The following is a 23837-nucleotide window of genomic DNA, read 5'->3' on the forward strand; positions in this document are numbered from 1 at the left end:
ATACATGTATACAATTAAATAACATCAGAAATAAAAAAAATATAAAAGAAAAATGAAGTTTTATTTACCTTTGAGTAACGTTGACTTGCGCTAATTACGGCCATATTCCCTAGCGAGTGTAGCCTAGCATAGCCTAACCTCCTTAGTACCGTATTTGTTGATTATCTCCAGTTTTGTTTCCACACTAATAATCTTTTACTTCTACATTACTTTTTAAAGTTTGAATTAAGTATTAAAATGGACAATAAATTCGGTTTTGTAAGCAGTCACACAAAATCAAATCTTTAGCATACTAGTGACGCCGACCAATAGCAGATCATCGTCTCAGTGACGCCATAATGCGCAGATTGATGAGGCCACCAAATAAGCCCTGCGTGCAGGCAGTTTGACGTGAGCGGAAAATAGGAGCACAAACCTAAAAACGCCTGAGGAGGGAGGCAAAACAGCATTATCACAGCCAACCCCACAGATCATGACACTTGTTGATGCTGCAAAGCGGGAAAAATGCCGTAAAGACAAAAAAACGTATTTCAATTCGTATCGTTAAAAAAAAAAAAACGTAAATCAGGAAAGCCGTAATCTGGGGATCCAGATTGAATTTAAAAATTAAACGAATAAAATTCAGCTTTTCTTTGCTAAGAGCTACTATTTTAAAGCAGTGATAGTGCCGCTATCCTTCAGGATATTAACATTATCACCCTCCTCCTGACTTAAAATTTCTTCATGTTGGGCGGGCCGGAAAAAAAAGCTTAACCGCATATGGCCCCCAGGCCGTAGTTTGCCCATACCTGAGTCGGCCATCTTGGGATGTAAATTTACCAAATTAACCAAATTTATTAATACAATCAAGCTCAATGGAGCTAATGCGGTTTGTATAACCTGGATTCAAGAGGCTTTTCCTGGAATATCTTTGTTCGCATAATTCTGCTTACTTTGTTAATGAGTTGGTTAGTCCTGCATATTGACTTATCTTAAATTAGTTAGATTTTCGCTAGGCTGTAATTATTCCATTTTTCTGTTTGGGGTACACGTTTTTCCTATTGTGTTTGGATGTGTTTGTTCTGGTGACGCTCTAGTAGCCTGTAGTGTTGATTTAATTAGAGGAGGTATGCGCAAATGCTTGGCGTTCCATATAAGCGCCTCCTTGGTCAAGCTGCACTGGCGCAGGAACGCAACGGGACATCATGTGCTTGTACAGCGCTTTCATGGCTTTGAATATCTGGGAGGTGCTGCTTTTAGGGCTGTTCTTTTTTCTCTTGGGGTGCACCTTGGGCAAAAAAGACCCGGCGCACTTCCCGCCCGGCCCGCTCGCTCTGCCTTTTGTTGGAAGTATCTTCAATATTGCCGTCAAACAGCCTCACGTGTATCTGACCAAGGTAGGAATTGAAACATTTGATTTGATCGTGATTTGACTTTTTTGGGGGGGGAATCGGAATTAAAGCATTAAAAAAAATAAGGCTCTTGGGGGTAAAAAATGATCACAGGGAGGACATAATTGAAACAAGATTGAAAAACATTCTACTAATGGTATCGGATAATTAGTATCGTGAGCGCTCAAGAGCCCATCTCAATCTAAATGAAATTGGTAACACCCCTACTTTATATTATTACTTTATAACTGTAAATGCTAGCTGAGGTTTTAGAAGGATTTCTTATCTTCAAATCTAATCGAATGCTTTTTAATACCATGAGAGGAACGCGTCATCCTTTCAAATCAAGAGCAAAGTCATTGGAACATGAAACAACTTATTGATAAATTGTGCGATGGTGAAAAATTGCAGATAAATTGCATGCCTTTATTTTGTTTGGTTTTAAGAGGACCAAGATTGCCAATGGTGCCACAACTGCCACAATTTTTCCTTTCAAATTAGGAGCAAAGTAATTGGAACATAAAGCAACTTAATGAGGAATTGTGTTATGGTGAAAAATTGCAAAATAAACTGCATGCCTTTATTTTGTTTGGTTTTATGAGGACCGAGATTGTCAATAGTGCCACAATTTTCCAGCGGATGAGACAGGAAACAATAAATAAATAAATACAATTTGTGTAACATGATCCAGAATTGCTGAGTAAAATACGCCTAGAAATAGCACTACAAATACATAATTATATATAAAAAAAAAAAATAATAATAATTTATGATTACAGTCTTGGACCGCAAATACACATGAATAGGTTTTTGGCATTGAATGAGTTAATAAATGTGACACGAACATTTTTTTAATGTCTTTTTCTTCATTCAGAATTGCTTTGCTCTGATTATAAGGTACTTGGCAAAAAATATATATATTTCACAGGAGGTATGAGCGGTATCGATTCTTTGGTATCGGTAAACACTCAAGCTGGTATCTGTCTGAAAAAAGTGGTATAAAATATCCCTACTTGATTTTTCTGCATGACCTTTAATGCACTTTACGCATTGTATTATTCTGACTGTATTACCCTTCTAATATTTGTATTACTTTCGTATTTGTCATGCTTTATGACTTTTTTTTATGACTTTTTCTTTTTTGCATGACTCGCATTACATTTTCAGTCCATGTCAATTCACGCAAATCCGCAGACCCATCCAATGAACACTTCTTCAATCTGCCAGAATGATCTATTAGTACAATGAAATGGAAATCCGAGAAGTTTTGGCCTCCCTGTTCAAACTGTTTGAGTGCCACGCCCACTTTTCCGATCTTGTTTTCAATTCCAAGATGCTTGTTTTATTCAAATGAGACTAATTAGAACTAAATAAACTCCTTCGAACCCAACATTCCTCCCATCGCTTTGAATACCAGCAAATATTTTGAGCTTCATCCCGCTCGGCTACAGTCTCCTTCCGTAAACGCGTCCATCTACGCTCGATTAATAAATTGCGAGCTGCCAGCGTGCTGCTGAGCAAGCACAACACACAGGCGGTATTGTGCTGGGAATGACGGGTCTCAGCTGACCACAGGGCGCCATTGTCATATGTGCGCGCAGTTGGCAGACACCTACGGGAACGTCTTCTACATCCGCGTGGGACAAGACACCACGGTGTTCGTGTGCGGATGGAAGATGGTGAAGGAAGTGCTCGTAACGCAGGCCGACAAGTTTGTGGACAGGCCGTACCAAGCCGCCTTTTCCAGAATGTACAATCGACACACAGGCAGGTGGTATTCACACATATGCACGCAGAAGGTACACACACACGCAGAGAAAATATACGTACGTAAACAGAAGGTAAATGCGCACGCACGCACACAGACGCGCATCAATGGGTTGCATGCATACACAAATACCTACAGGTGGTATACACACGCAGATAAACGCATTGAAAATTTACATGGATTTGACAGATGGTACATATGTGCGTGTTAGCACACATTTAAGTCAATGTATACAAAATACACAACACACACACAAACACACAAGAAATGCATAAACAAAGACCTAAAGATGTTGTACACACACCCATGCGCACAGAAGGTACCCACACTTTCAAACACAAAAGGTACAGAATTAGACCGGTGGCACACACAGACACAAACATTTAAATGTATGCAAAGATACCTACAGGTGGTATACACACGCATAAACAGAGATAACATACATGCATTGATTGATGACACACACACATGCAAGCATGCACACACACACACACACACACAGATATGCATACACAAAAACACGAAGATGGTATATACACACACCCGTGCACACAGTGTATACTTACAGTTGGTATACACGCTCACATGCATACATACATGCATTGACAGATGGTACGCGTGTGCATGCACACACACACAAGATATGCATACACAAAAACCTGAAGATGGTATATACACACACCCGTGCACACAGTGTATACTTACAGTTGGTATACACGCTCACATGCATACATACATGCATTGACAGATGGTACGCGCGTGCATGCACACACACACACAAGATATGCATACACAAAAACCCGAAGATGGTATATGTGGCACACAGTGTATACTTACAGTTGGTATACACGCTCACATGCATACATACATGCATTGACAGATGGTACACGCGTGCATGCACATACACACACACACAAGATATGCATACACAAAAACCTGAAGATGGTATATACACACACCCGTGCACACAGTGTATACTTACAGTTGGTATACACGCTCACATGCATACATACATGCATTGACAGATGGTACGCGTGTGCATGCACACACACACAAAAGACATGCATACACACAGACCTAAAGATGGTATTGACACACACAGAAAGTACACACACGCATACTCTTACACAAAAACAGAAAAGGTACAAAAAGGTTGCACACACATGGACACATATACAAGATATGCATACACAAAGACGTAAAGATGGTATATACACACATGCACGCACATACAAGATATGCATACACAAAGACGTAAAGAGGGTATATACACACATGCACGCACACACAAGATATGCACACACAAAGACGCAAAGATGGTATATACACACACCCATGCACAAAGAAGATACACAAACGCATAACAGCTACATAAATATGGTATACACGCCTCAACAGGTAAAATGCATACAAAAATACCTACAGGTGGTATACACACACACACACACACACAACTCAAAGCCAGTTGATTGGTAAACACACAAAAATGCACACATCCAAGAGTTGCTTCCCGTTTGCACCTCCAGGGGGTCTTTTGGTCAGCAACGGCAAGACGTGGAGGAGGCAGCGTCACTTCGCCATGAGCACGCTGCGCGCCTTCGGCCTGGCCGACGGCACCATGGAGACCAGCATCTGCCAGGAGAGCTCACATCTGCAACACGCCATGGACAAACACAAAGGTGTTACCTGACAAACCAAATGTTACGGATGAGACCTAGGACCCAAGTTACGTTTCAGGGTTCAGGATTAGTATTTCTTTGAGGTTTCAACTCTGGATTTGGTCATAGTATAGTCACACCACGGTTAGAACTTCAAACTCTGCCGTCATCTTCCCTCCAGGTGAATTGTTCGATCCCGCGCCTGCGCTGAACAGCGCGGTGGCGAACATCATCTGCCAGGTGGTTTTCGGGAGAAGGTTCGACTACGACGACCCGAACCTCCAGCGACTGCACGATATCATGACGGAGATGATCTATCTCGAAGGTTCCGTGTGGTGCCTGGTGAGGAAATTCAGATGCTAACTCAGTAGCTAATGCTAATAATGACCAAAAAAAGCCCTTCTATTTGACTCTCCCTTGGGGTAGCTCTACAATGATTTCCTTCGGGCCTCCATTAGCAGCGTAAGTAAGGAATTCACTGGCACCGCACAGGAAATCGGGATGCTAATTTAGATGCTAACTCAGATTCTGACTCAGATTATCGTGAAAACAAAAAATCTTTTGGGTTTAACCATGTTTGCTCAGAGTAGCTCTACAATGCCTTCCTTTGGGCCCCAGTAAGCGATGTGAATAGAATTCATTGCATTGGAAAGGAGGCTCAAAGCTAACACAGATGCTACCGAAAATGTTAATTTTGATTCTGGCAAAAAAAAGAAAAAAAAAGAAGAAAAACAGTACTCTGTTGTCTTGGGATAGCATAACAATGCCATCCTGTTGGTGGAACTCATTCACATCAAGAAGGAAATTGGATGCTAACGTTGATGCTAATTTAGATGCTAACTTAGATGTTAACTGATATGCTTATAATGAAAACAAAAGCACTTTTGTCTATGTAGCTCCACGATGCCTTCCTTTGGGCCCAAGTAAGAGATATGAGCACAACTCAAACCCAAAATGGACAGGAAGGCTAACTTAGAGGCTAACTCAAATGCTAATAGCGATAATGGCAACGGAATAGCACTCCGTTACCCCGGGATCCAACCCATCCTGCGGGTGAAAGTCGCTCACATTAGGCAGGAAATTGGATGCTAACTTTGATGCTAACTCAGCTGCTAACAGATGCTAATAGAAAAACAAATTTGTCAAAGCCTGTCTCTTGGCGTTGGCCCAGTTGATTGATAAGGGTATGGAACTTACTCACAGAATCCTCTAAAGTTCCAGATGCTAATTCACTATGCTAATCGTGACCTTTTGCCCGCCATTATGTTCCCTGCGTGCAGCTCTACAATGCCTTCCCAGGACTGATGAAGCGATTACCCGGACCCCACAACAGAATCTTCTCCAACTTCCAAGCCTTGCAAGAATTTATCGGTACCGAGATAAAGACCCACAAGTTGGAGTTGGACCCCAGCAACCCACGGGATTATGTTGACACCTTCCTGGTGGAGAGCAAAGTAAGACGAGGCCAAGCAGCAGCTCCGAAACGGAGACGCCCCTGACTTTGGGTTTTCTGGCATCTCCTGACAGGACAAGGCAAACAGTGAACTAGGTTTTACAGAAGAAAACCTGGTTCTGTGCTCAATGGATCTATTCCTTGCCGGGACCGAGACTACCTCCAAAACGCTTCAGTGGGGCCTTCTCTTCCTCATTCAGAACCCCCAAATCCAGGGTGGGTTATTTTCTCAAAGATATTTGCCCTGAATGGTGATGAAGTCATTTTCCAACATCACGACCATTTTTTTTTGTGTCAGACAAAGTCCAAGTGGAGATTGAACGAGTGATTGGGGTCAGCCGCTTTCCCAAGATGGCCGACAGAGCCCACATGCCCTACACTAACGCCGTCATCCACGAGATTCAAAGAATGGCAAATATCCTTCCTCTCAACGGACCCAGAGTGGCCTCGAAAGACGTACAACTGGGGGACTATATCATACCCAAGGTGAACCGGTTTGAGCAATCTACAAAGAACTTGATGACATCATTACATCGGAATGCAAAAAATGTCTCAGGACCGCCAGCCATATTGGCTTCAATCAGATATTTCTCCTTCGATTACGAGACGAGACCTTGAAAAAAACGATCGTAAACAGAGCCGAGTAATCTTGTCAGGTAAAATGAACGATCCACCAGACGGTATGCCTATTTTGCCGACGAATCGTGACAAAAAACCCCCAAAAAACTGATTTGACGGTTTGGTTTGGCTCGGATGGTAAATGGACTTCCGCTTATATAGCGCTATTTACCTTTGGTACTAAAAGCGCTTGACACTAACGTCATTTACCTACTGATGACGCAGTATCGGGAGGGTCTTGCTCAAGGACGCTTCGAAATGCTCACGATGGTCGGGGGAATCGAACCCGCAGACCTCTGGTCTTGAGAGCGACGAACGACCAACCAGCAAAATTTGTAACGCAAAAACCAAACGACGGACTGAAGAACTGACAGTTACAGTTTGGTTTGACTTGACAAAAAAAACAAACTGACGGAATACGGTCCAGTGCTCGGAATCCTGGTCTGATGACAGATCGAGAGACCTACCAGACTACCATCTGGGGATTTTGAAAATAAATAAATAAAAAAATAAATAATAACAATCCACAATCGAACATGAAACTGGGAGGAAATGTCGATCTGTTTTTGTTTTACAGGGTTGCAACGTGTTACCGATTTTGACATCGGTGCTGTTTGACAAGAACGAATGGGAAACTCCAGACACGTTCAACCCGGGACACTTCCTGGACTCCGATGGCAATTTTGTGAAGAGGAATGCATTCTTACCTTTTTCCGCAGGTAATAAAAACGACGCTACGGTTAGCCTAGAAGCAAAAAGGGGCGAAATGTTAGTGACGGGTTTTATTGTCGTCAGGAAAACGTGCATGTGTGGGCGAAGGCCTGGCCAGGATGGAGTTGTTCTTGTTCCTTGTGGGGATGCTGCAGAGGTTTAGCTTCTCCGCGGCGGAAGGAGTTGAGCTGTGTTCTGAAGGAATCATTGGACTGACGCGTTCGCCGTACCCCTTCAAGATTCGCGCCGTGGCCCGCTGAGGGTCGGAAAGGCACCGTCATTTCTTCTCATATTCAAGTTGATCTTATTGAACGGATGCAGGCCATGTCATTTTTCTACGCTTTTTCTTGTAATTAAACTCCACGTTATAGATCAATTTCACATTAGAAACGTTTTTTTTTTTACACCTTATTGTTGCGTATTATTGCGTACTTGAGTGAAAACGTCTCTACGGAGGTTCATTTTTCTCATCAAGCCAGTTTGAGGATCAGCAGTCTCCATGTACATTTCTAGCTCCGCCTCCTGTCACCACGCAAACAAAAGCATGATTTCATACTGTGTAGGCAGGTGGGGAGAGGCGGCCATTGTTTGCATAAACGCAACCGCACCTCCAGAAGCGAGTTCAAGCAAGTGAAGCATAACAAGCGACAATCATGCATTTCATTTTTTTTCCTTTGTGTATGTCGACCGGAGAATGGCAGCGACCTTAAACCACCCGGGCAATGTTTTGATTGTCAAACAAGGCGCGGCTACGTGACGGACTTTATACTGCATTTATTCAAATGCTCACGTACTCTCCATTCACATTTCTTACTGGATCTCCCTACCCTTGCTTCCTTCTACTCTGCCAACATGTGGTTTGATTGGTTACCGCTGGAGATCGACTTTAAATTACTTCTCCTTTTCATTGTGCTTCTACTGGTCGTAGACTTCCTAAAAAACAGGAATCCTCCAAATTTTCCTCCAGGACCGCCGGAACTCCCCTTGATTAAATATTTAGGTTTACACGACGATGGAAAAAAGACGCTAGTCTCTTTAGCGGAGGTAACAATTTTTGTTCTTTGTACAATTTCTGTTGTAAAATTGAATCGATGATTAGATTTTGGTTTCTCCAGTTGTAAATGCTATTTTGAATGCTATGCTAGTCCCACAAAACAAAAATAAGGGGCCTGAAATCATACAAAAGTCATTTGTTGTGCCTTTGGTAAATTCTGCACTTCTTAGCTAGTAAACGATGCCAACTATTTACAAGCTAGCAAGTCAACTAGCTAACCAGTAACTATTACAGTTGATAGGTTGAATTAACTAGCTAATTAGTACATGACACAGTTGCTAAAGCTAAGCAGCTAACTAATAAGTAAATAAACTACTTAAACTGTAACGTCATTTTCTAGCTAACTAGATCTATTAATTAATTTACTAGTTAGCTAGCTAACTAGCAAATTAAGTCATTGATAGGTCTAATACCGAAGTAAAAAAACTACCTTACTAGTAAATAAACTATAAGCTACTACGTTATTATTTACAAGTTAGCTAGCCAATTACTTTATTTACTAGTTAGCTAGTTGAATCCTTTATTAACCGCTTATACGGCTTTTATTTGAGCAACGCAGAATCCATTTTCTTTTTCCACGTTGACCTCTTATCCATTTTCTCCCTTTCTATGTTGTGTCCAGCTGGCTGAAACCTACGGAAATGTGTTTAGTGTTTACGCAAGCAGAGGAAAATCGGTGTTTGTGAGCGGGTACAAGATGGTCAAGGAGGTCCTTGTGACACATGGCAAGAACCTCGACGCTCTTTCGAATTCACCAAATGAACGTAAGGTTAAACAAAAAACAAAACAGGGATCTCTTCCGAAATTATCAAAAACGAGGCGGATCTTGAAATACTTTTACGTTTACTTTCAAAAACACTAATGTGGTGCCACCAATGGGAAAAAAAGAACCAGAGTGGTCAAAGAACGTCAGAAACTTTGATTAATATCAGCTTACTCGAACGTAAACGTGGATGAATTTGACCTTTAGTCTCCACAATAGTTCCAGGTTTCTCCCTACCGGATCACTCACATGTCCTTCACTTGCTTGCCACAGCCGGTCTGTTCTTGAGCAACGGCGAACTGTGGAAGACGCATCGACGTTTCGCCTTGTTCACCCTGCGTAACTTTGGCATGGGAAAGAATCTCATGGAGCAAACCATCCGCGAGGAGAGCCAACACATGCGAGAAGAAATCGAGAAGGAGAACGGTGATTCGGCTCTCGACTTAACATCAACTTCCAAACACTAAATATCCTTCACGTATCACCAGGCCAACCGTTCAATCCGGCACAGATCTTCTCCAACGCCGCATCCAATATCATCTGCCAGCTAGTGATGGGACGACGCTTTGAGTACAGCGATCACAATTTTATTATGATTCTCAACCACATGAATGAGTTTATCCGGCTAGCGGAATCTTTTTGGGTCAACGTGAGTCCGTATTCGTGGGTTGAAGGTCTTTTCACACTGCGCGCTTCCCAACATGTCCATATTTGGAAGTAAAACACCTAGATCTTGTAGTTTTCTTTGCTACGGTGAAAAACGTAATAATGCATCTCCTACAGATTGGAAACTTGGAGAGATGGATCTCATTCGAGAACTACCGAGAAAGAATTATGTGAATGGACCTTCTGGTATTTGGGGGGTCAGTTTTTCAACCCCTATACCAAAGGATGCCAGAAATCACCAACATTTTGCAAGACATCCACCTGTACCTTGAACAAACCGAGAAGATCAAAAGAGCCACTACCTTCGCAAACACTCCCCAGTATTTGCCCCTCAGCGGGAGAGAAGCTTCAAGAATAATTACAACGTTCAACACTTAGAACATTCAAAATTCCCTAGGGACAAGAGCTAACTTCTGGTGTCATTTTGGCCAACTCGAACGGACCATGAGAGCTGCTATTATCGCAGACACTCGACAGCGTTCACCCCTCAGTGGTATTGGGGCTTTAGGAAGCCTGAACACCTTCAAAATGTCCTTGCAACATTAGCAACATCTGGTAACTTTTGGTGACCTTGAACAAAACCTTAAAAAATCATAACAGGGAGAAGATTTTAAGAGCTGTTTGGCCCTAAGTGGTAAAGAGGCTTTAAGAACAACTGTGACATTAAAAGAAACCTGAACATGTTCACAATTTCCTTGCCACAAGAGCAATGTCTGCTGACGTCTTGGTAACCTCTGGCGACTTTGGACGTAGAATGAAAAGAGCTGCTACTTTCCGAGACTTTCACCAGTGTTGGTAACCTCTGGTGACATTTTTGAAACCTTGAACGAACCTTTAGAAGAACCTAACACTTGGAAAACCATCAGAGTCGTACGCCCCTCAGTGGTATGAGGGCTTTTAAGCAAAATCATGAGATTGAAAAAACCCAGAACATGTTCAAAATTACTTTACGACAGGACCAAGGTCTGGAGACGTTTAGGCGATCTCTGGCTACACTTTGAACAAACCCTGCGTGAACGTGGTCACTACCTTCGTCAACATTCGCATCTCAGTGGGACAGGGGCTTAAACTAATCAAAACTAAATAGCCTGACACAAAGACTGAAACAAGCTACCAAAAGAACCCCTGCATCCAGAAAACTCCATTCCGTAGTACGCACCTCTCACCATACGGTAAATGACCAGGTTCAATGAGGGCTCCGCTAAGCGCAGTGTGAAAAAGTCTTCAAACCAAATCTTAAGCGGAGATTCAAAATGGAGCTTACGTTCCGTTTTTCCGAGCAGATGTACCAAGCGTTCCCTGGAGTGATGGCGTACCTGCCAGGTCCTCACCATACCGTTTACGGTCATCGAGAGAAACTTGTGACTTTCATCGGCGATGAAGTGGCTCGGCACAAAGAGGATCTGGACCCGAACGACCCGAGAGACTACATTGATAATTTCCTGATCGAAATGAAGAACGTGGGTTAAAAATACGACGTGAATGACAAACCGCAACCGTCGCGTCACCGTGTGTCCCGTTGGTCTACAGCACACCGAAAACGACCAAGGGTTCAACGAAAACAATTTGGCCGAGTGCGCCATCGATCTGTTCATGGCAGGAACCGAGCCCACCTCCAGCACTTTGCAGTGGGCTTTGATTCACCTCATCAAAAACCCTCAAGTCCAAGGTAGGTCTCCACTGAAGTCTTCACCGCGAGTGTCCTCTGAGACTTGCCGGCACGTCCTCCCAGAGAAGGTGCATTCGGAGATAGACCAGGTGATCGGACGGACTCGTCTTCCTACGATGGGTGACAGGCAACAAATGCCGTATACCGAGGCCGTCATCCACGAGATCCATAGGATGGGAGACGTTAGTCCTTTCAGTACACCCAGGATGGCTACCAAGGACATAACCCTTGGGGGCTACGTCATACCCAAGGTCTTGTCGGCTTTTGGGAAGGAAACCTTTCGTACCCTGGGTTATAATGTGGGTGTGTCTGATTTCCAGGGTACTAAAGTGTTCCCCTTGCTGACCTCTGCGCTTCACGACAAGACCGAGTGGGAGACACCAAACACGTTCAATCCCGGACACTTCCTTGATGCCGATGGCAAGTTTGTCAAGAGAGACGCCTTCCTGCCTTTTTCTGCGGGTAAACCGTACTCGCCGTCAAAATAAACAGTCTCTCAATACCGCCCTCTAAAAATGGCCATGTTTCCAGGGACACGGGTTTGTATCGGCGAAGGTCTGGCAAGGATGGAGGTGTTCCTGTACTTAGTGGCCCTTCTTCAGAAGTTCTCCTTCTCCGCCCCTGATGGAGAGGAGTTAAGTACAGAAGGGATCGTAGGCGTGGCAAACACGCCGCGGCCCTTCAAAGTTTGCGCCAAGGCTCGCTAAAGACCAGATCAACCCTTGTGCAGAATTTTGACCATTTTTGGGTCATTTTATTCCACTTCAAATTGAGCAGTATTTCATTCACGTTCCTGGTTGTGTGATAACTAAGTGGTCTTGAAATGTTGAACTTTGACATGCTGTTACCATCTGGGTGAAATTTCAGCTCCCTAGGGTATTCAATTATTGCTTTCACCTTTACGTGAAATGCCTCGGATTGGACAAAATACCGCACAAGGATAAAGGGTCTCAAACTCGCGGCGTGAGGGGACCTTTGCGGCCCACAAATGATATTTTTGCAGCCGCCTACTTGACAAAATTTAAATGTAGTAATAAATCATTTGAACATGAAGACTTTTTTTTCATGTTTTATTTTGAAGAGTACTGATATTCAATATGAGATACTTATTCGTATGTCTCTTGAATTTTTTTTTTTGGGTCCGTCATTCATCAGGCGCTGGTCAACTTCTGCCTGCACTCATACTAATTATTTTTTCCATTTTAGTACTTACCTAAAATTTGTATGAGTAAAAAGTTTTTTGAGTGAAACTACTGTTTCGCACAAAAACATGTTTTTCTTTAAGGTTTTTTTTTAAATTCCACATTGTAAACTTGCAAAATATTCAGAATTACTCTTTTTTTTAACATTTTTGATCATTCACTTTAGGAAAAAAAAAACATAGTTGGAAAACGTCCGTTAATAAATTGTTATTCCCGGTAATCCCTTCTCAGTGTTTGTAAAATTAAACATTTATTTCCCAAAGAAAAGACACTCCACACACAAACTGTAAAGAACATTTGCAGACCTTCAGATGCATGCAATTGTACTCGTCGGTGTGTGTGTGTTCTGAAGTCACGCCGACAAAATATTCAGGAACTTCAAGCAGCGCGGCAAAATGACGACATGAAATCAATTCCAACACTTTGAGGCAGTTTACACGAATAAGATTTCACAATCCGCACCAACCGTGACAAATGATCGTAAGAGCTGTGAGAAATTTTCCTCGAGGACGATACAGTAAACCCAAAAATGTCCTCAAGAGGAAACCGCCATTAAGTAGCCACAAGGTGGCGCCAAATAATTTTCTATTGAAGGAAAAAAAACAAATTGAGAGGCTTCTGCTAAAAGACGTCATACCTGAAAGTAGTACTTTGCCGCCATCTTGTGGCCTTCAACGGGGAATTATGAACCATGTTCCACTAGAGGGAGCCAGCGCACCGAGAAGTTAAAAACTCTAATTTGAGTGAAAAACAATCACTCGTAGAGTAGTTCATAAAAAGCCTGATGCTCACTGTCGATGAAGGAGTGCAGCGCCGAAAGCATGGAACCTTCCGGACCCCCGTAGGCCGTGTATTGCAGCTCCTCGGGGGTGGGCGTGGGCGGGGCCAGGCGGGCGGGCTGTAGCGAGGTCAAGGGGGCGCCGGACGTGTGGTTGGGACTTACGTGCTTCTTGTGGCGCGCTCGGCAGTTCTGGAACCACACCTGCGCAATCACAGCCGTGCTAGTTGATCACTCGTTCAATCCCAAAAGCGTGTTTTTACAGTTTTTTTAAGTCATGACAGTAAATCCGAGGTACTTGTATTTTTTTAGATTTTTGGGGCTAGAGGAGAGTCTTAAAATGGCTATTTTTCCTACTTATACTTTAAATAATCAAATAATAAAGTAAAAGATTACTTTAGATGACCAGAGTAATCAATTCTAGTTGGTAATTATTAGTAATCAATTACTTTAACTTTCTAAGTACTAAAATATTCGATTATATTTTAATTACTTTAGATATGACTAAAATGGTTTCGATTAGTGAAGAAATGTGGACACTACTAACGTAAATGACTAGTTTACTGAAGTAATTGATTACTTAAGTACTCAATTACCTATAAAAATGATCAGTTTTTTATTCATTTATTCATTCATTTTTCCATAAAATGTAATTATCTGGGATTCATTGCGTTCAACGTAAAAATACGTCTTTGGGATTGAATCATATCCGTGTTTATTATGGTGGCGGATTTTTTTCTTTGGTTAACGACACAAAGAAACCTGTATGACTCTTCGACTGAGGCCCGTCTGTTCGGCCAGCTTCTGCAACGTTTGAGCATCCGGGTTGTTGTCCTGGGCAAACTGCGCCTGCATCACCTGCATTTGCAAATTAAAAATATATATTTTGGAAAACATTGAGGTTTTTGGGGGGTGCATATTTTGATTTCTTTCTTTTACCTGCAGCTGGTCAGCAGTGAAGCTGGTCCTGGCTCTCTTGGAGGGCTTGGGCTGGCTAATTTCTTGTTCAGTGGGCACGGCGCCCTCCATATTCACGCCGCTGCCTGGAATTATCATGACAAGGTTATTCAAAATATTAAAAAAAAAAAAATAGTCATTTAAATAAGGCAGCAACATTTGGTCAAGGAAAAAAAATATCAGGTTACATGTTTCACGTTATTGTAATGAGGAAGATAGCTGGCAAAATTAGCTTATGCTGAACAGTTAGCTTAAGCGCGCTAGGAATAACATTAAGTCAGTATATGCTAACTAACTACTATTCAATATTCAAACAGTCATTAAAATTCATAGGAAGAAAAATCTTTGTGCCCGTATTCTAATGATTATGAATAAAGCAGCAAAATTCGGTGGCTGCCATTTTGACCCTTTCTGTCAACTGAAAATGACATCACACTGAGCAACCAATCACGGCTTTGTTATGTCCCATGACCAAACTCCAAGCGAGCCACTCGATCGCTCATCACCTGAGCGACTGCGATGTCATTTCGAGCGGACGGCGAGAATCAAAATGGCCGCCCCGGTGGATTCGAAGAGTCACCTTTATCGGCGGCCCTTTTGATCTTGTCCAGCATGCAGTCGTAGTGGACCCGGCACAGAACCTTGTCCTCCACCAGGGCGAACTCCTCCCCGGTGGACAGCTGCCTCTTGCACGAGAAGCAGGCGAAGCAGGCCAGGTGGTAAACGTTGCCCTTGGCGCGCCGCACCCAGTCCGTGGCGTGGATGTGGCGCCCGCAACGAGCGCACCACGTACCGAACCTTCTGCCACACACGCGCGCAAAATCGGAAGCCTCGTTGGTACGCTCGGGATTTCGGATCCTTTCCGAAGGTGGGGGAAAATCAACGAGGGGTGGCGCCGTTGTATGCGTTGTTATCAAGGCTTTCATTGACCCTGAGTGAGGTTCAGATGTTCTAGTAGGCTTTTCGCGCCTGATGTTTGTTACTTCTGATCTGAAAAGACTTTAAATGTTTGTTTTTTTTTTTTTTAAACAATTTTACTTGGTCTAATTTCCTCATGGTGCGAAATATTGGCATTTGAACGACAAATCAAAAACAAAAAAAGGTTTCTGAGGCTTCAGATGGCGGAATTCTGACTTTAAAGTCCTACAGAATTCTGAATTTAAAGTAAGAAATCAGACTACTCTAATAAGTCTGATTCTTAAAGGGATAGTGTGTAAAATTTAGGCCATTTTTCACTATGCACAGCAGGAGGTGGTGCAGGTGCTGCATTTCCCATTGTACGCAGCTATAATAAACATGGCCGCCTCCGGAGAAGTGCCACCCCACATGTAATATCAATTCAAAATAACTAGACCTACGATTATATTTAAAACAGACCGTTGGTCATTATGAACATATTCATTTGCAGGTTTTTAGTGAAAATCTTACACACTGTCCCTTGAAGTCAGTCAGAATTGTGACTTCTGAGAAATCTGAGACTGAGAAGTCTGAATTTTGAGTCTTGAGTCAGAATTTTGACTTTAGTCAGAGATCTGACTTTATTCTCGGAAATTCTGAACTAAGTCAGTCAAAACTGCACCTTTTGAACGTGACTTGGAATTCTGACTAGTCAAAAATTTTACGTGAGAACTGAGTCAAAATTACAATTGCGTCTATCTAACAGCATGTGTTTCTTGAGATAGACCGCCACTCGTCTCTTGGTCTACCTAACCGGCAGGAGTCTGGGCCAATCACGTGTCTCGTAGTGTGTGCGTTTCTCATGAAACACACACGCTGTTAGACTCAAGGCGTGGGCGTAAAGAGGCTTCACCGGAGCGTTTTAAAGCTCTTACCTAGATTTCTTTTGTCATAAATTGTCATTTCAAATGTAAACTGATTGTTATCGTGTTTGGTCAGCGACAGGCTTCACTTGAATTAGACATCCGGGTGCCGCTAATATAACCGCGGCTCTCTGTGAGACTACAAAAGGATAGGAAGGGATAACAGTACAGTTACTGCATAAGGTTGAATCATTTCAGATTGAACTAAATATGTGTACTGCGGTAATATTTGTCTTAAATATGTCTACTATAAATATTTTTAAAACTCAGATACCCACATAAACATCCATGAATATTCTACAGGAGGGGGGGGGGCGACGCTAGTACGGGGGGGGGGGTCCAAATGGACTTCTCATCGATCAACCGGTTAACGGCGTTTGATGCGTTGAGCGCACAGTATAACAAATTCAGCAAATATCCCCTCTCGTTCTCGTTGGAGGGGGATGGGGGGGGGTCAAAGGTCTCTACCTGAAGTAATCCATTTTGCAGAAGACCTCCTTATCCTTAATGTAGCAGCTGCTGTGGCCTCCCAACGCCGCCTGGCACACGCTGCAGCAGAGGCAGCGCACATGCCAGGACAAATCGCTCACCTGTGGCCCACACGCACACACACACACACACACACACACACACACACGGAAGAACTGTTTCATTCTTCTCGGGGCCCGTGAGGCGTAAATACCCAAAGGCGCACAAACCGCGATGACCACAAAGACGCAAGAAAATTGCAACAGAAGAAAAAAATCATTTGGAGATGGATAGAGACATGCCAAAGTTCCAAAAATGAAGGCAAAAAGGTAAAAATACCTTCAGTAAATATTTATCCACAATTTCTTCATTGCAGCTGGCGCACACACACGCATTGGCGCTGAGAAGCGGCTCGGTGGACATGGCGCGCAGGCTGGAGCGCGCGTCTTCATCCGCCACCTTCGCACGGGAAAGTTCACATCATAACGTGGCGAAATTCTCATTTGGAAAAACAATTTTGGAAAGCACTTATTCAAAACCAATTCTGGAGTCTAAATGATAGAAAATCATACGAGATTTTGCATATTATCATGCTCGTTTACATCAATTGGTATTTTTTGGGGTAAATTTCTTATTGTACTAATGCCGCAGAGAAATTTTTATCAAATAAAAAAAAGGGGGTTTTGCATACAATGATTAAAGGTTCAAATAATATAAAAAGCAAACAATTATCGCTAGATTTGTGCTCAAGACAATTACAATTTTTAATGGAACAAAAAGAATGACTATATATACTACATGAATATACTGATAAGATAAAGTACTTCCTATTTTTTAAATGTTTCGAAAGAATATCATCTAGTGAGTGCAGACAGTAATTTGATTTAAGAGCGCCAAGTTGGCTTGACTTAAAATTACACATTTAAATTTTACTGGAAAAAAATGCATATGTTTACATTTTTTCAAGTTTTTTTAATTGAAAATATTTTTTTTTAATTGAAAATATAATTTTCATCACGAATATCATGATTAATATATATATACTAATATATTTTACATTTTACAATCATATTAAAAGCACTCTACTATAACTAGTAATTTATGAATTAGTTATTCAATCATTTTCATGCAAGTTTGTAGTTTTTAAAGCCACCTTGTCTCCGCATATCAAAATGTTATGTCTGGTTCTTTCTCCTGGCAAATTTCAAGCATGTTGTAAAATTAAAAAAAAAAATGCATTGATTTACATACAATCTAAATTTGATATGAAATCGGTGCCAAAAAATTGTATATTTATTTAAAGGCATTTCCTACTAAACTACTGGTGAGAAATTGTTGACAAAAAAGTAAAACAAAATGAATACACATTTATGCTTATTAAAAGTAATATATAATTATATGATTATTAGAAATAAGGGTAAGTGGCTATGGAATATGGATGGATAAATGAATAAATAAATTGCTCGAATTATAAGAGGCAATCAAAACTGTTGAGTTAGGGTTAAAAAAGGACTAATCCAATATTTGGGGCAATTTGAAGAATTTTATGCTTTGTTTTATGAAAAAAATAAATAAATCTTGTATAAAATGACCCAGATTTGTTCTTGTTTTATGTAAAACAACACAAATATTGGATTTTTAACCAATATTTCGGTTATTTTCAACCCAAGTCTTTCAGGGTGTAATTTTAAAAAAAGCCATTTATAGTAGCAATTGTTTATATCTTAACAATACATTTAACATCTACAGAAAAACTTAAATTGAGGGTCTATTCCGAATTTATTGACATTTTCCAACTAAATGCATGCTGCTGCTCAGATATTCAGCACTTTCAAAGAAATTTACTAGAGAAAAAAGGCTTTTGGACCTTTAAATGAATTAAACTACTAATTATGGAAATGACGTCATTATTATATCTAGTCAATAAAAATGTTGTTTTGTCCGATTAAAAAAACGCGCGTTATGTCTGAATCGCTACTTTTTTTTGCCTTTACGTGTCAGATAAGTATCAGTCATACTAATAATATACAGTATTAATATTTTTATCCGTTTTAATTGAAACGTTGCTTACCAGCGGTTGTCTCGCGTCCAAAATCTCCTCTTTGGAGTCACAAGCGCACATGTCGTCCAGTTTTAGGATTTTCCCGACCGGTTTTGCGCGCGTGTTGCGTTCAATGACCAACTCGGAGCGGCCGCACGCTCGCCATAAATATCATCATCAATGGCCGCTCACTTGCTCACCATGACGACGCCAATTGCACAATTTAAGATGACTCATTACTTGGAAAAACAGTCGACACTCGAGCGGACACTTTTCCTTTTTTTTTTTTTTTCGCCACTTTTACCTGTACTACAAAAAGGGCGTTGATTTATTTAATAGCTGCGATTACCAAAAAAAAAAAAAAGCTGAAGAGGTCGCATTAACTGCTTGATTTTTTAACGAGCAGGGAAGATGGAGTGGATGCACGAAGATTGTAGGAGTAATTAGTCGCAATTTTGAGATAGGCAGGCAGGCCGGACCGGACTAGGCCGAACCCCGCCCCTTTTTCCCCGGCCCGGCCCGGCCGTGTCGACTCACCCCCTGGCCGGAGCCCTCAGCCCGGATTCCGCGTTGTAGTTTGGCCTCACTTTTCCAGCGCATGTCTGTTGTTTCTTCTTCTTCTTCTTCTTCTTCCGCTGCTGCTTTCTTCTCCTCCTGCAATGTGGTGATTCCCGAGGGAGGATCACAATTCATATTTCATATTTGGCCACGCCCGCCCACCTACTAATTCCCTGCCTGTGTGCGGTTTACGTGCACACGGGCAAAGAAGGAAAAGTGCAACGTCAAAATAATAAAGTGGACAAACGTTCCGAAAAGGCAAAAAAATAAAATAAAACGAATAAAACTTTGGGAAGGACTTTTGAGCTTTGCGAGATTTTTCTGTGTGAATAAGTTCATTTTGAGGGGTTTTTGTGTGTGTTTTTTGTATTTTGTTGCGAAACCTTTCTGTTTTTGTTTTGTTTGGTTTTTGTCTATGTTATTTTTCATACGGAGCATTTTATGGGGAAGTTTTTATGGGCAAGTTCGAGAGTGATGTGAGTTTTTTGTTAATTTTTTTGTGACCGCAAAAGGTTTTGGGGGCTATAAGCGTGCTGTAAAAGTATGCCTGTTCGAGAAAGTTTTTTGGGGGGGGGGGGGGATTCTGTGAATAAGAGTTTGAGGGACTTATTTTTGTAGTGTTTTGGTGGCACTAAAAAACATTACTTGGATTTTTTTGTTACATGCTGTATTTTTTGTTGAGAGTTTTTTGGTGGCAGTGAATGTGTGAATGAGAGGGAAATTTCTTTGAGTTTTTGTCGAGGTATTCTGATAATAGTGAAAGATGTGTGATTTTTTTTGTACGCTGTGTTTTTTGTTGAGTTTTTGGTGTCAGTGAGAGCGAGAAGAATGATTCCATAGTTTTTGTTATTGTGCATGGTGCAAGTGTGCAGGAATTGTTTTTTGTGTGTGTGTAGTATTTTGTTATGTGAGAGTTTTTTTTGTTGTGTAGTATTTTGTTATGTGAGATTTTTTATGTGGGCTTAGTATTTTTTGTTATTGTGAGTTTTTGATAACAGTGAAAATCGAGATTCAGAAAAAACAAAAAACCTATTTGAATAGACTCACTGTCTTCTCTACGTTAAATTAGAACATATAATAACCAGAACATTTTAATACACTGATAAGCGTGTTTTATATTTCACAGCTGATGAAAGCAGCTGAACGTGTAAACACGTACATGCACGACCTAACATAATGAGACAAATGCAGACTCCTAAAGCATTCTAAGTATTAATAGAATCCTTATAAACACGCAGAAATGAACCCTTCGCCCCGTATTATAAAAACCATTAAATGTACGTCTATTTTTTCTCTTTCTTGCTTTATTGCCTTGCAGGAGGTCTCAGTTGGTCCAAACCTGCATCGGCATGACACTACACGATGCTCCGTATCATCACATCATCTCGCTAGAGCGTTAGCGGTCCTAGCGTGCCTCCTGGAAGCTGTGTCCCGTTCCGCTTGGTGCATATGAATGCCTTTTGTTTGTATTTTTTTTTTTTTTAAATCAGATAACGTCCAAGCGTTCACCACGCTCGCGACTAAACCCTCGGTCGGATACAAAGGTCAAAAAGTGACAAAATCAAGTGTTTTATCATCAAACGAGCAGACGTAAAGACATAGTTAGGAGCCCGCACGGAGCCCGGATCAAAACGGGCCGCGTGTAGCGTTTTTGCGGGATATGGAGCAGACAAAAACAACGTCAACAAAAACTCATCCGAATGCCCTGTGACATCACGTCTGGATGCTGCGCTCAAGCAACTCCCGCGGCCAGGAACGGAAGGAAAGCGGAAAGAAAATGACATGTAAGAATGAGTGCTTGTGATCACATGAGGGTAGAAGAAGGCATCGCAGCCAGGTTGTTATTCGTTTCCGTTTGGCCTACGGAATTCGATGATCTAATGCTGTGTTGTTAACCTCTGGCAGTGAGATTCAATTCTTTTTTTCAATTATTTATAAAAATTGTGTAAGTACACCTAAAATTACCCACTTTTACATTTACTTATTACAGGGTTTGCACAGGTTACAGGTTAGTCTAAAAGGGAAAAAAAATATCTTAACTCTTTCAGTGTTGTGGGAAAAGGAAACCTCTAGAGAGGAAAGGAAACCTCTAGACCTCTAGAGAGCCAGTTTATTTCGTATTTTCACTCGTCTTTCAAGGCCAACAGAATATTGTGCACTTTAAATGTGATTGCTGCCATTGAAAGATTGACTTCCATTCTTCAGTTACACCAGCATGTAAGTAATAGCTGTAAGTGGCAACACTGCCATCCAATGGTCAACGTTATCACTACAGTGCTCATTTGACTTGTATTAGGAAAACATTAGTCATGGGTGTCAGCTCTTCTCCATGAAAAAATATATTTGACCAGAATTTTATGATTTATTATTGTTATACTATTTTTAAAGATAAGAAATCTTGTCCATGGCACTGAATGAGTTAAAGTGCATTAAAGTGCAATCCTTTCCCTTTGATGTGAAATTCCTTTTTTTGAAAAGATCGAAGGATTGGACCAAATAACTAAGTGGTTTAAAAAAAAAACAAAAATACATTCAAATGTACTTAAAAATATTTTAAGTTTTTTTTTTTTTCAAATACATCCAAATTTATTTCAAATGTATTAAGATATTTGCAAGTATTTGTCAATGTATTTTGAATTTCCAAAAACTGAACATGTTGGAATGCTAACCAAAAATATTTTAAAAACTAACAAGAACTAAGTTGTTGTTATTTATTTATTTTTTTTTTTGGGGGGGGGGGAGTTGAGGTGGCGGTTTCAATCAATATCTGGCATAAATGTAATCCAGCATTTCAGGAAAAAAAAAAAAAACATCCCACCAAAAGTGAAACATGGTACCTTGTAGTGTAAATGCTCATGGGGCTGCTTTGTCTCTCCAGGACCTGGACGACTTCTCGAGATTGACTGAACCGGACAATCCCGACGGAGAACATTAAGCAATCAATTTGTGACTTCGCGTTTAAGCACATTTCGGCTTCTGCAAGACAAAAAAACAAAAAAATCACATGAAAAATTGCAACGTAATAGACATTCACTGAGAGTGCGAAAGACTTTTTCACCGAGTGTTTGACCTCTGGAGTTCTTCTTAATGTGTTCCTTCCACACCGACTTTGCTTCATGTTGTTGATTTAATCGAAATCAGGTCGACAGGTTAGTTTAAAATTGACACTGGCAGATTAGCGTGACCTTTTCTCCTTGCTGTAAATGGCTACTTATTGAATCTGAAGGGGAGGAGTGGCGGCGGCGGGAGGGGTGGGGGTGGGGGGTGGGGGGGCTCTGAGTAGGAGGTTTCCGGGTGAGGGTGGGGGCATAGGTGGAAATCACAGCAGTGAAAATGGCAGCGGTCTGAAAAAGGGGCCTGATTGCGCCAGGACGGTGCAAGTAGGAAACAGCATGCTAAGCCCCAATCAGGGCCACATGGGGGGGTGGGCTTAAAAAAAAAGTGCTCTTATCAACAAGTAATGGCCCACTTGACAATCACACAGCCACAAAACGTCTCTATTTAACGCTGATTGCAAAAACTCAACCCCCCTCCTTCCGTCGCAAAAAACCGAGGACCCCCAGAGATTTTCCCCGTCGACAGCCGGGAATTTTTTTTTTCTCCCCCCGAATGGAATTTCTAATCATCCCTTTCTTTTTTTGTGACTAATTGTTATTTTAAAGCTTGATTAAGGTGTTGAGCGGGTCTTGAGCCTATCCGTCTGAATTTCCAAGAACCCTGACTGATAGTTGCCGGATTTTCGCGCATGGGAATTACGACAGGTCGGAGCCCGTGTTCAGAAGTAACAAAATACAAAGTTATTCGTTGCTACATTTTGCACTGTGACCAATTAAATTGGCAATATAGAAATACATGTACCCTCATTTTGATGTTAATCTAACTTTTACCGCAGAAAGACATTTATTGATGCTAAAAATATTTTACAGTGTAACAGTATACCAATCCCACTTCAGTATGAGTGAAAAAAAGTAAAAAAAACAAAACAAAAAAGGTATCTCACACCATACATCAATAATTATGATCAAGGATGTATATTATTAAAACCATGTCTTTTGGTAGGCATAAAAAGCAGGACTGTAAAAAAAAAATCACGCTGCTCTTGAAATACTTCCTGTTTTCAGTCTTTTTTTTAATTAAAACACAATAACAAACTAGGGTGCCACCATCTAGTGGTCAACAGAGGAATTACACCAAGTATACAAAACAGACTAAAATTGAATTATCAGCTGTACAAAAAAGCATGTAAGTAAACATTCTGCTCAAAAAATGCCAATAAGAGATTT

The 23837-nt window shown here is 41.2% G+C and overlaps 3 protein-coding genes across 4 annotated transcripts; 2 read left to right on the plus strand and 1 right to left on the minus strand.

Annotated features, from left to right (window-relative positions):
• The first annotated feature begins 576 nt into the window (after window positions 1-576).
• Window positions 577-7954, plus strand: LOC148416555 (cytochrome P450 2J6-like). Its single transcript, XM_088425524.1, has 9 exons — window positions 577-1376; window positions 2972-3137; window positions 4665-4817; window positions 4978-5138; window positions 6077-6250; window positions 6324-6465; window positions 6548-6735; window positions 7445-7586; window positions 7663-7954. Exons 1-9 carry the CDS (start codon window positions 1185-1187, stop codon window positions 7836-7838), a joined length of 1494 nt encoding a protein of 497 aa, XP_088281650.1. The 5' UTR covers window positions 577-1184; the 3' UTR covers window positions 7839-7954.
• An 82-nt stretch (window positions 7955-8036) lies between these two features.
• Window positions 8037-12783, plus strand: LOC148416556 (cytochrome P450 2J2-like). The gene is made up of 9 exons (XM_088425526.1): window positions 8037-8622; window positions 9255-9396; window positions 9669-9821; window positions 9884-10044; window positions 11345-11521; window positions 11592-11730; window positions 11794-11981; window positions 12051-12192; window positions 12262-12783. Exons 1-9 carry the CDS (start codon window positions 8431-8433, stop codon window positions 12435-12437), a joined length of 1470 nt encoding a protein of 489 aa, XP_088281652.1. The 5' UTR covers window positions 8037-8430; the 3' UTR covers window positions 12438-12783.
• Window positions 12784-12830: 47 nt separating this feature from the next.
• LOC148416557 (LIM/homeobox protein Lhx8) lies at window positions 12831-22528 on the minus strand. Of its 2 annotated transcripts, XM_088425146.1 has the most exons (8): window positions 22392-22528; window positions 19534-19650; window positions 17295-17414; window positions 16956-17077; window positions 15248-15468; window positions 14650-14753; window positions 14473-14568; window positions 12832-13914 (listed from the first exon to the last, which is right to left on the minus strand). In XM_088425146.1, exons 2-8 carry the CDS (start codon window positions 19594-19596, stop codon window positions 13687-13689), a joined length of 954 nt encoding a protein of 317 aa, XP_088281272.1. In that variant the 5' UTR covers window positions 19597-19650; window positions 22392-22528; the 3' UTR covers window positions 12832-13686. The 2 variants fall into 2 exon arrangements, with proteins under 2 accessions (XP_088281273.1, XP_088281272.1); XM_088425147.1 differs by lacking the exons at window positions 19534-19650; window positions 22392-22528 and adding an exon at window positions 19027-19165 and having other exon boundaries at window positions 12831-13914.
• Between the last annotated feature and the right edge of the window lie 1309 nt (window positions 22529-23837).

Source organism: Hippichthys cyanospilos, chromosome 10, assembly GCF_059441005.1.
Source record: "Hippichthys cyanospilos isolate Australia breed blue-spotted pipefish chromosome 10, RoL_Hcya_1.0, whole genome shotgun sequence".
NCBI classification, from domain to species: Eukaryota; Metazoa; Chordata; class Actinopteri; order Syngnathiformes; family Syngnathidae; genus Hippichthys; species Hippichthys cyanospilos.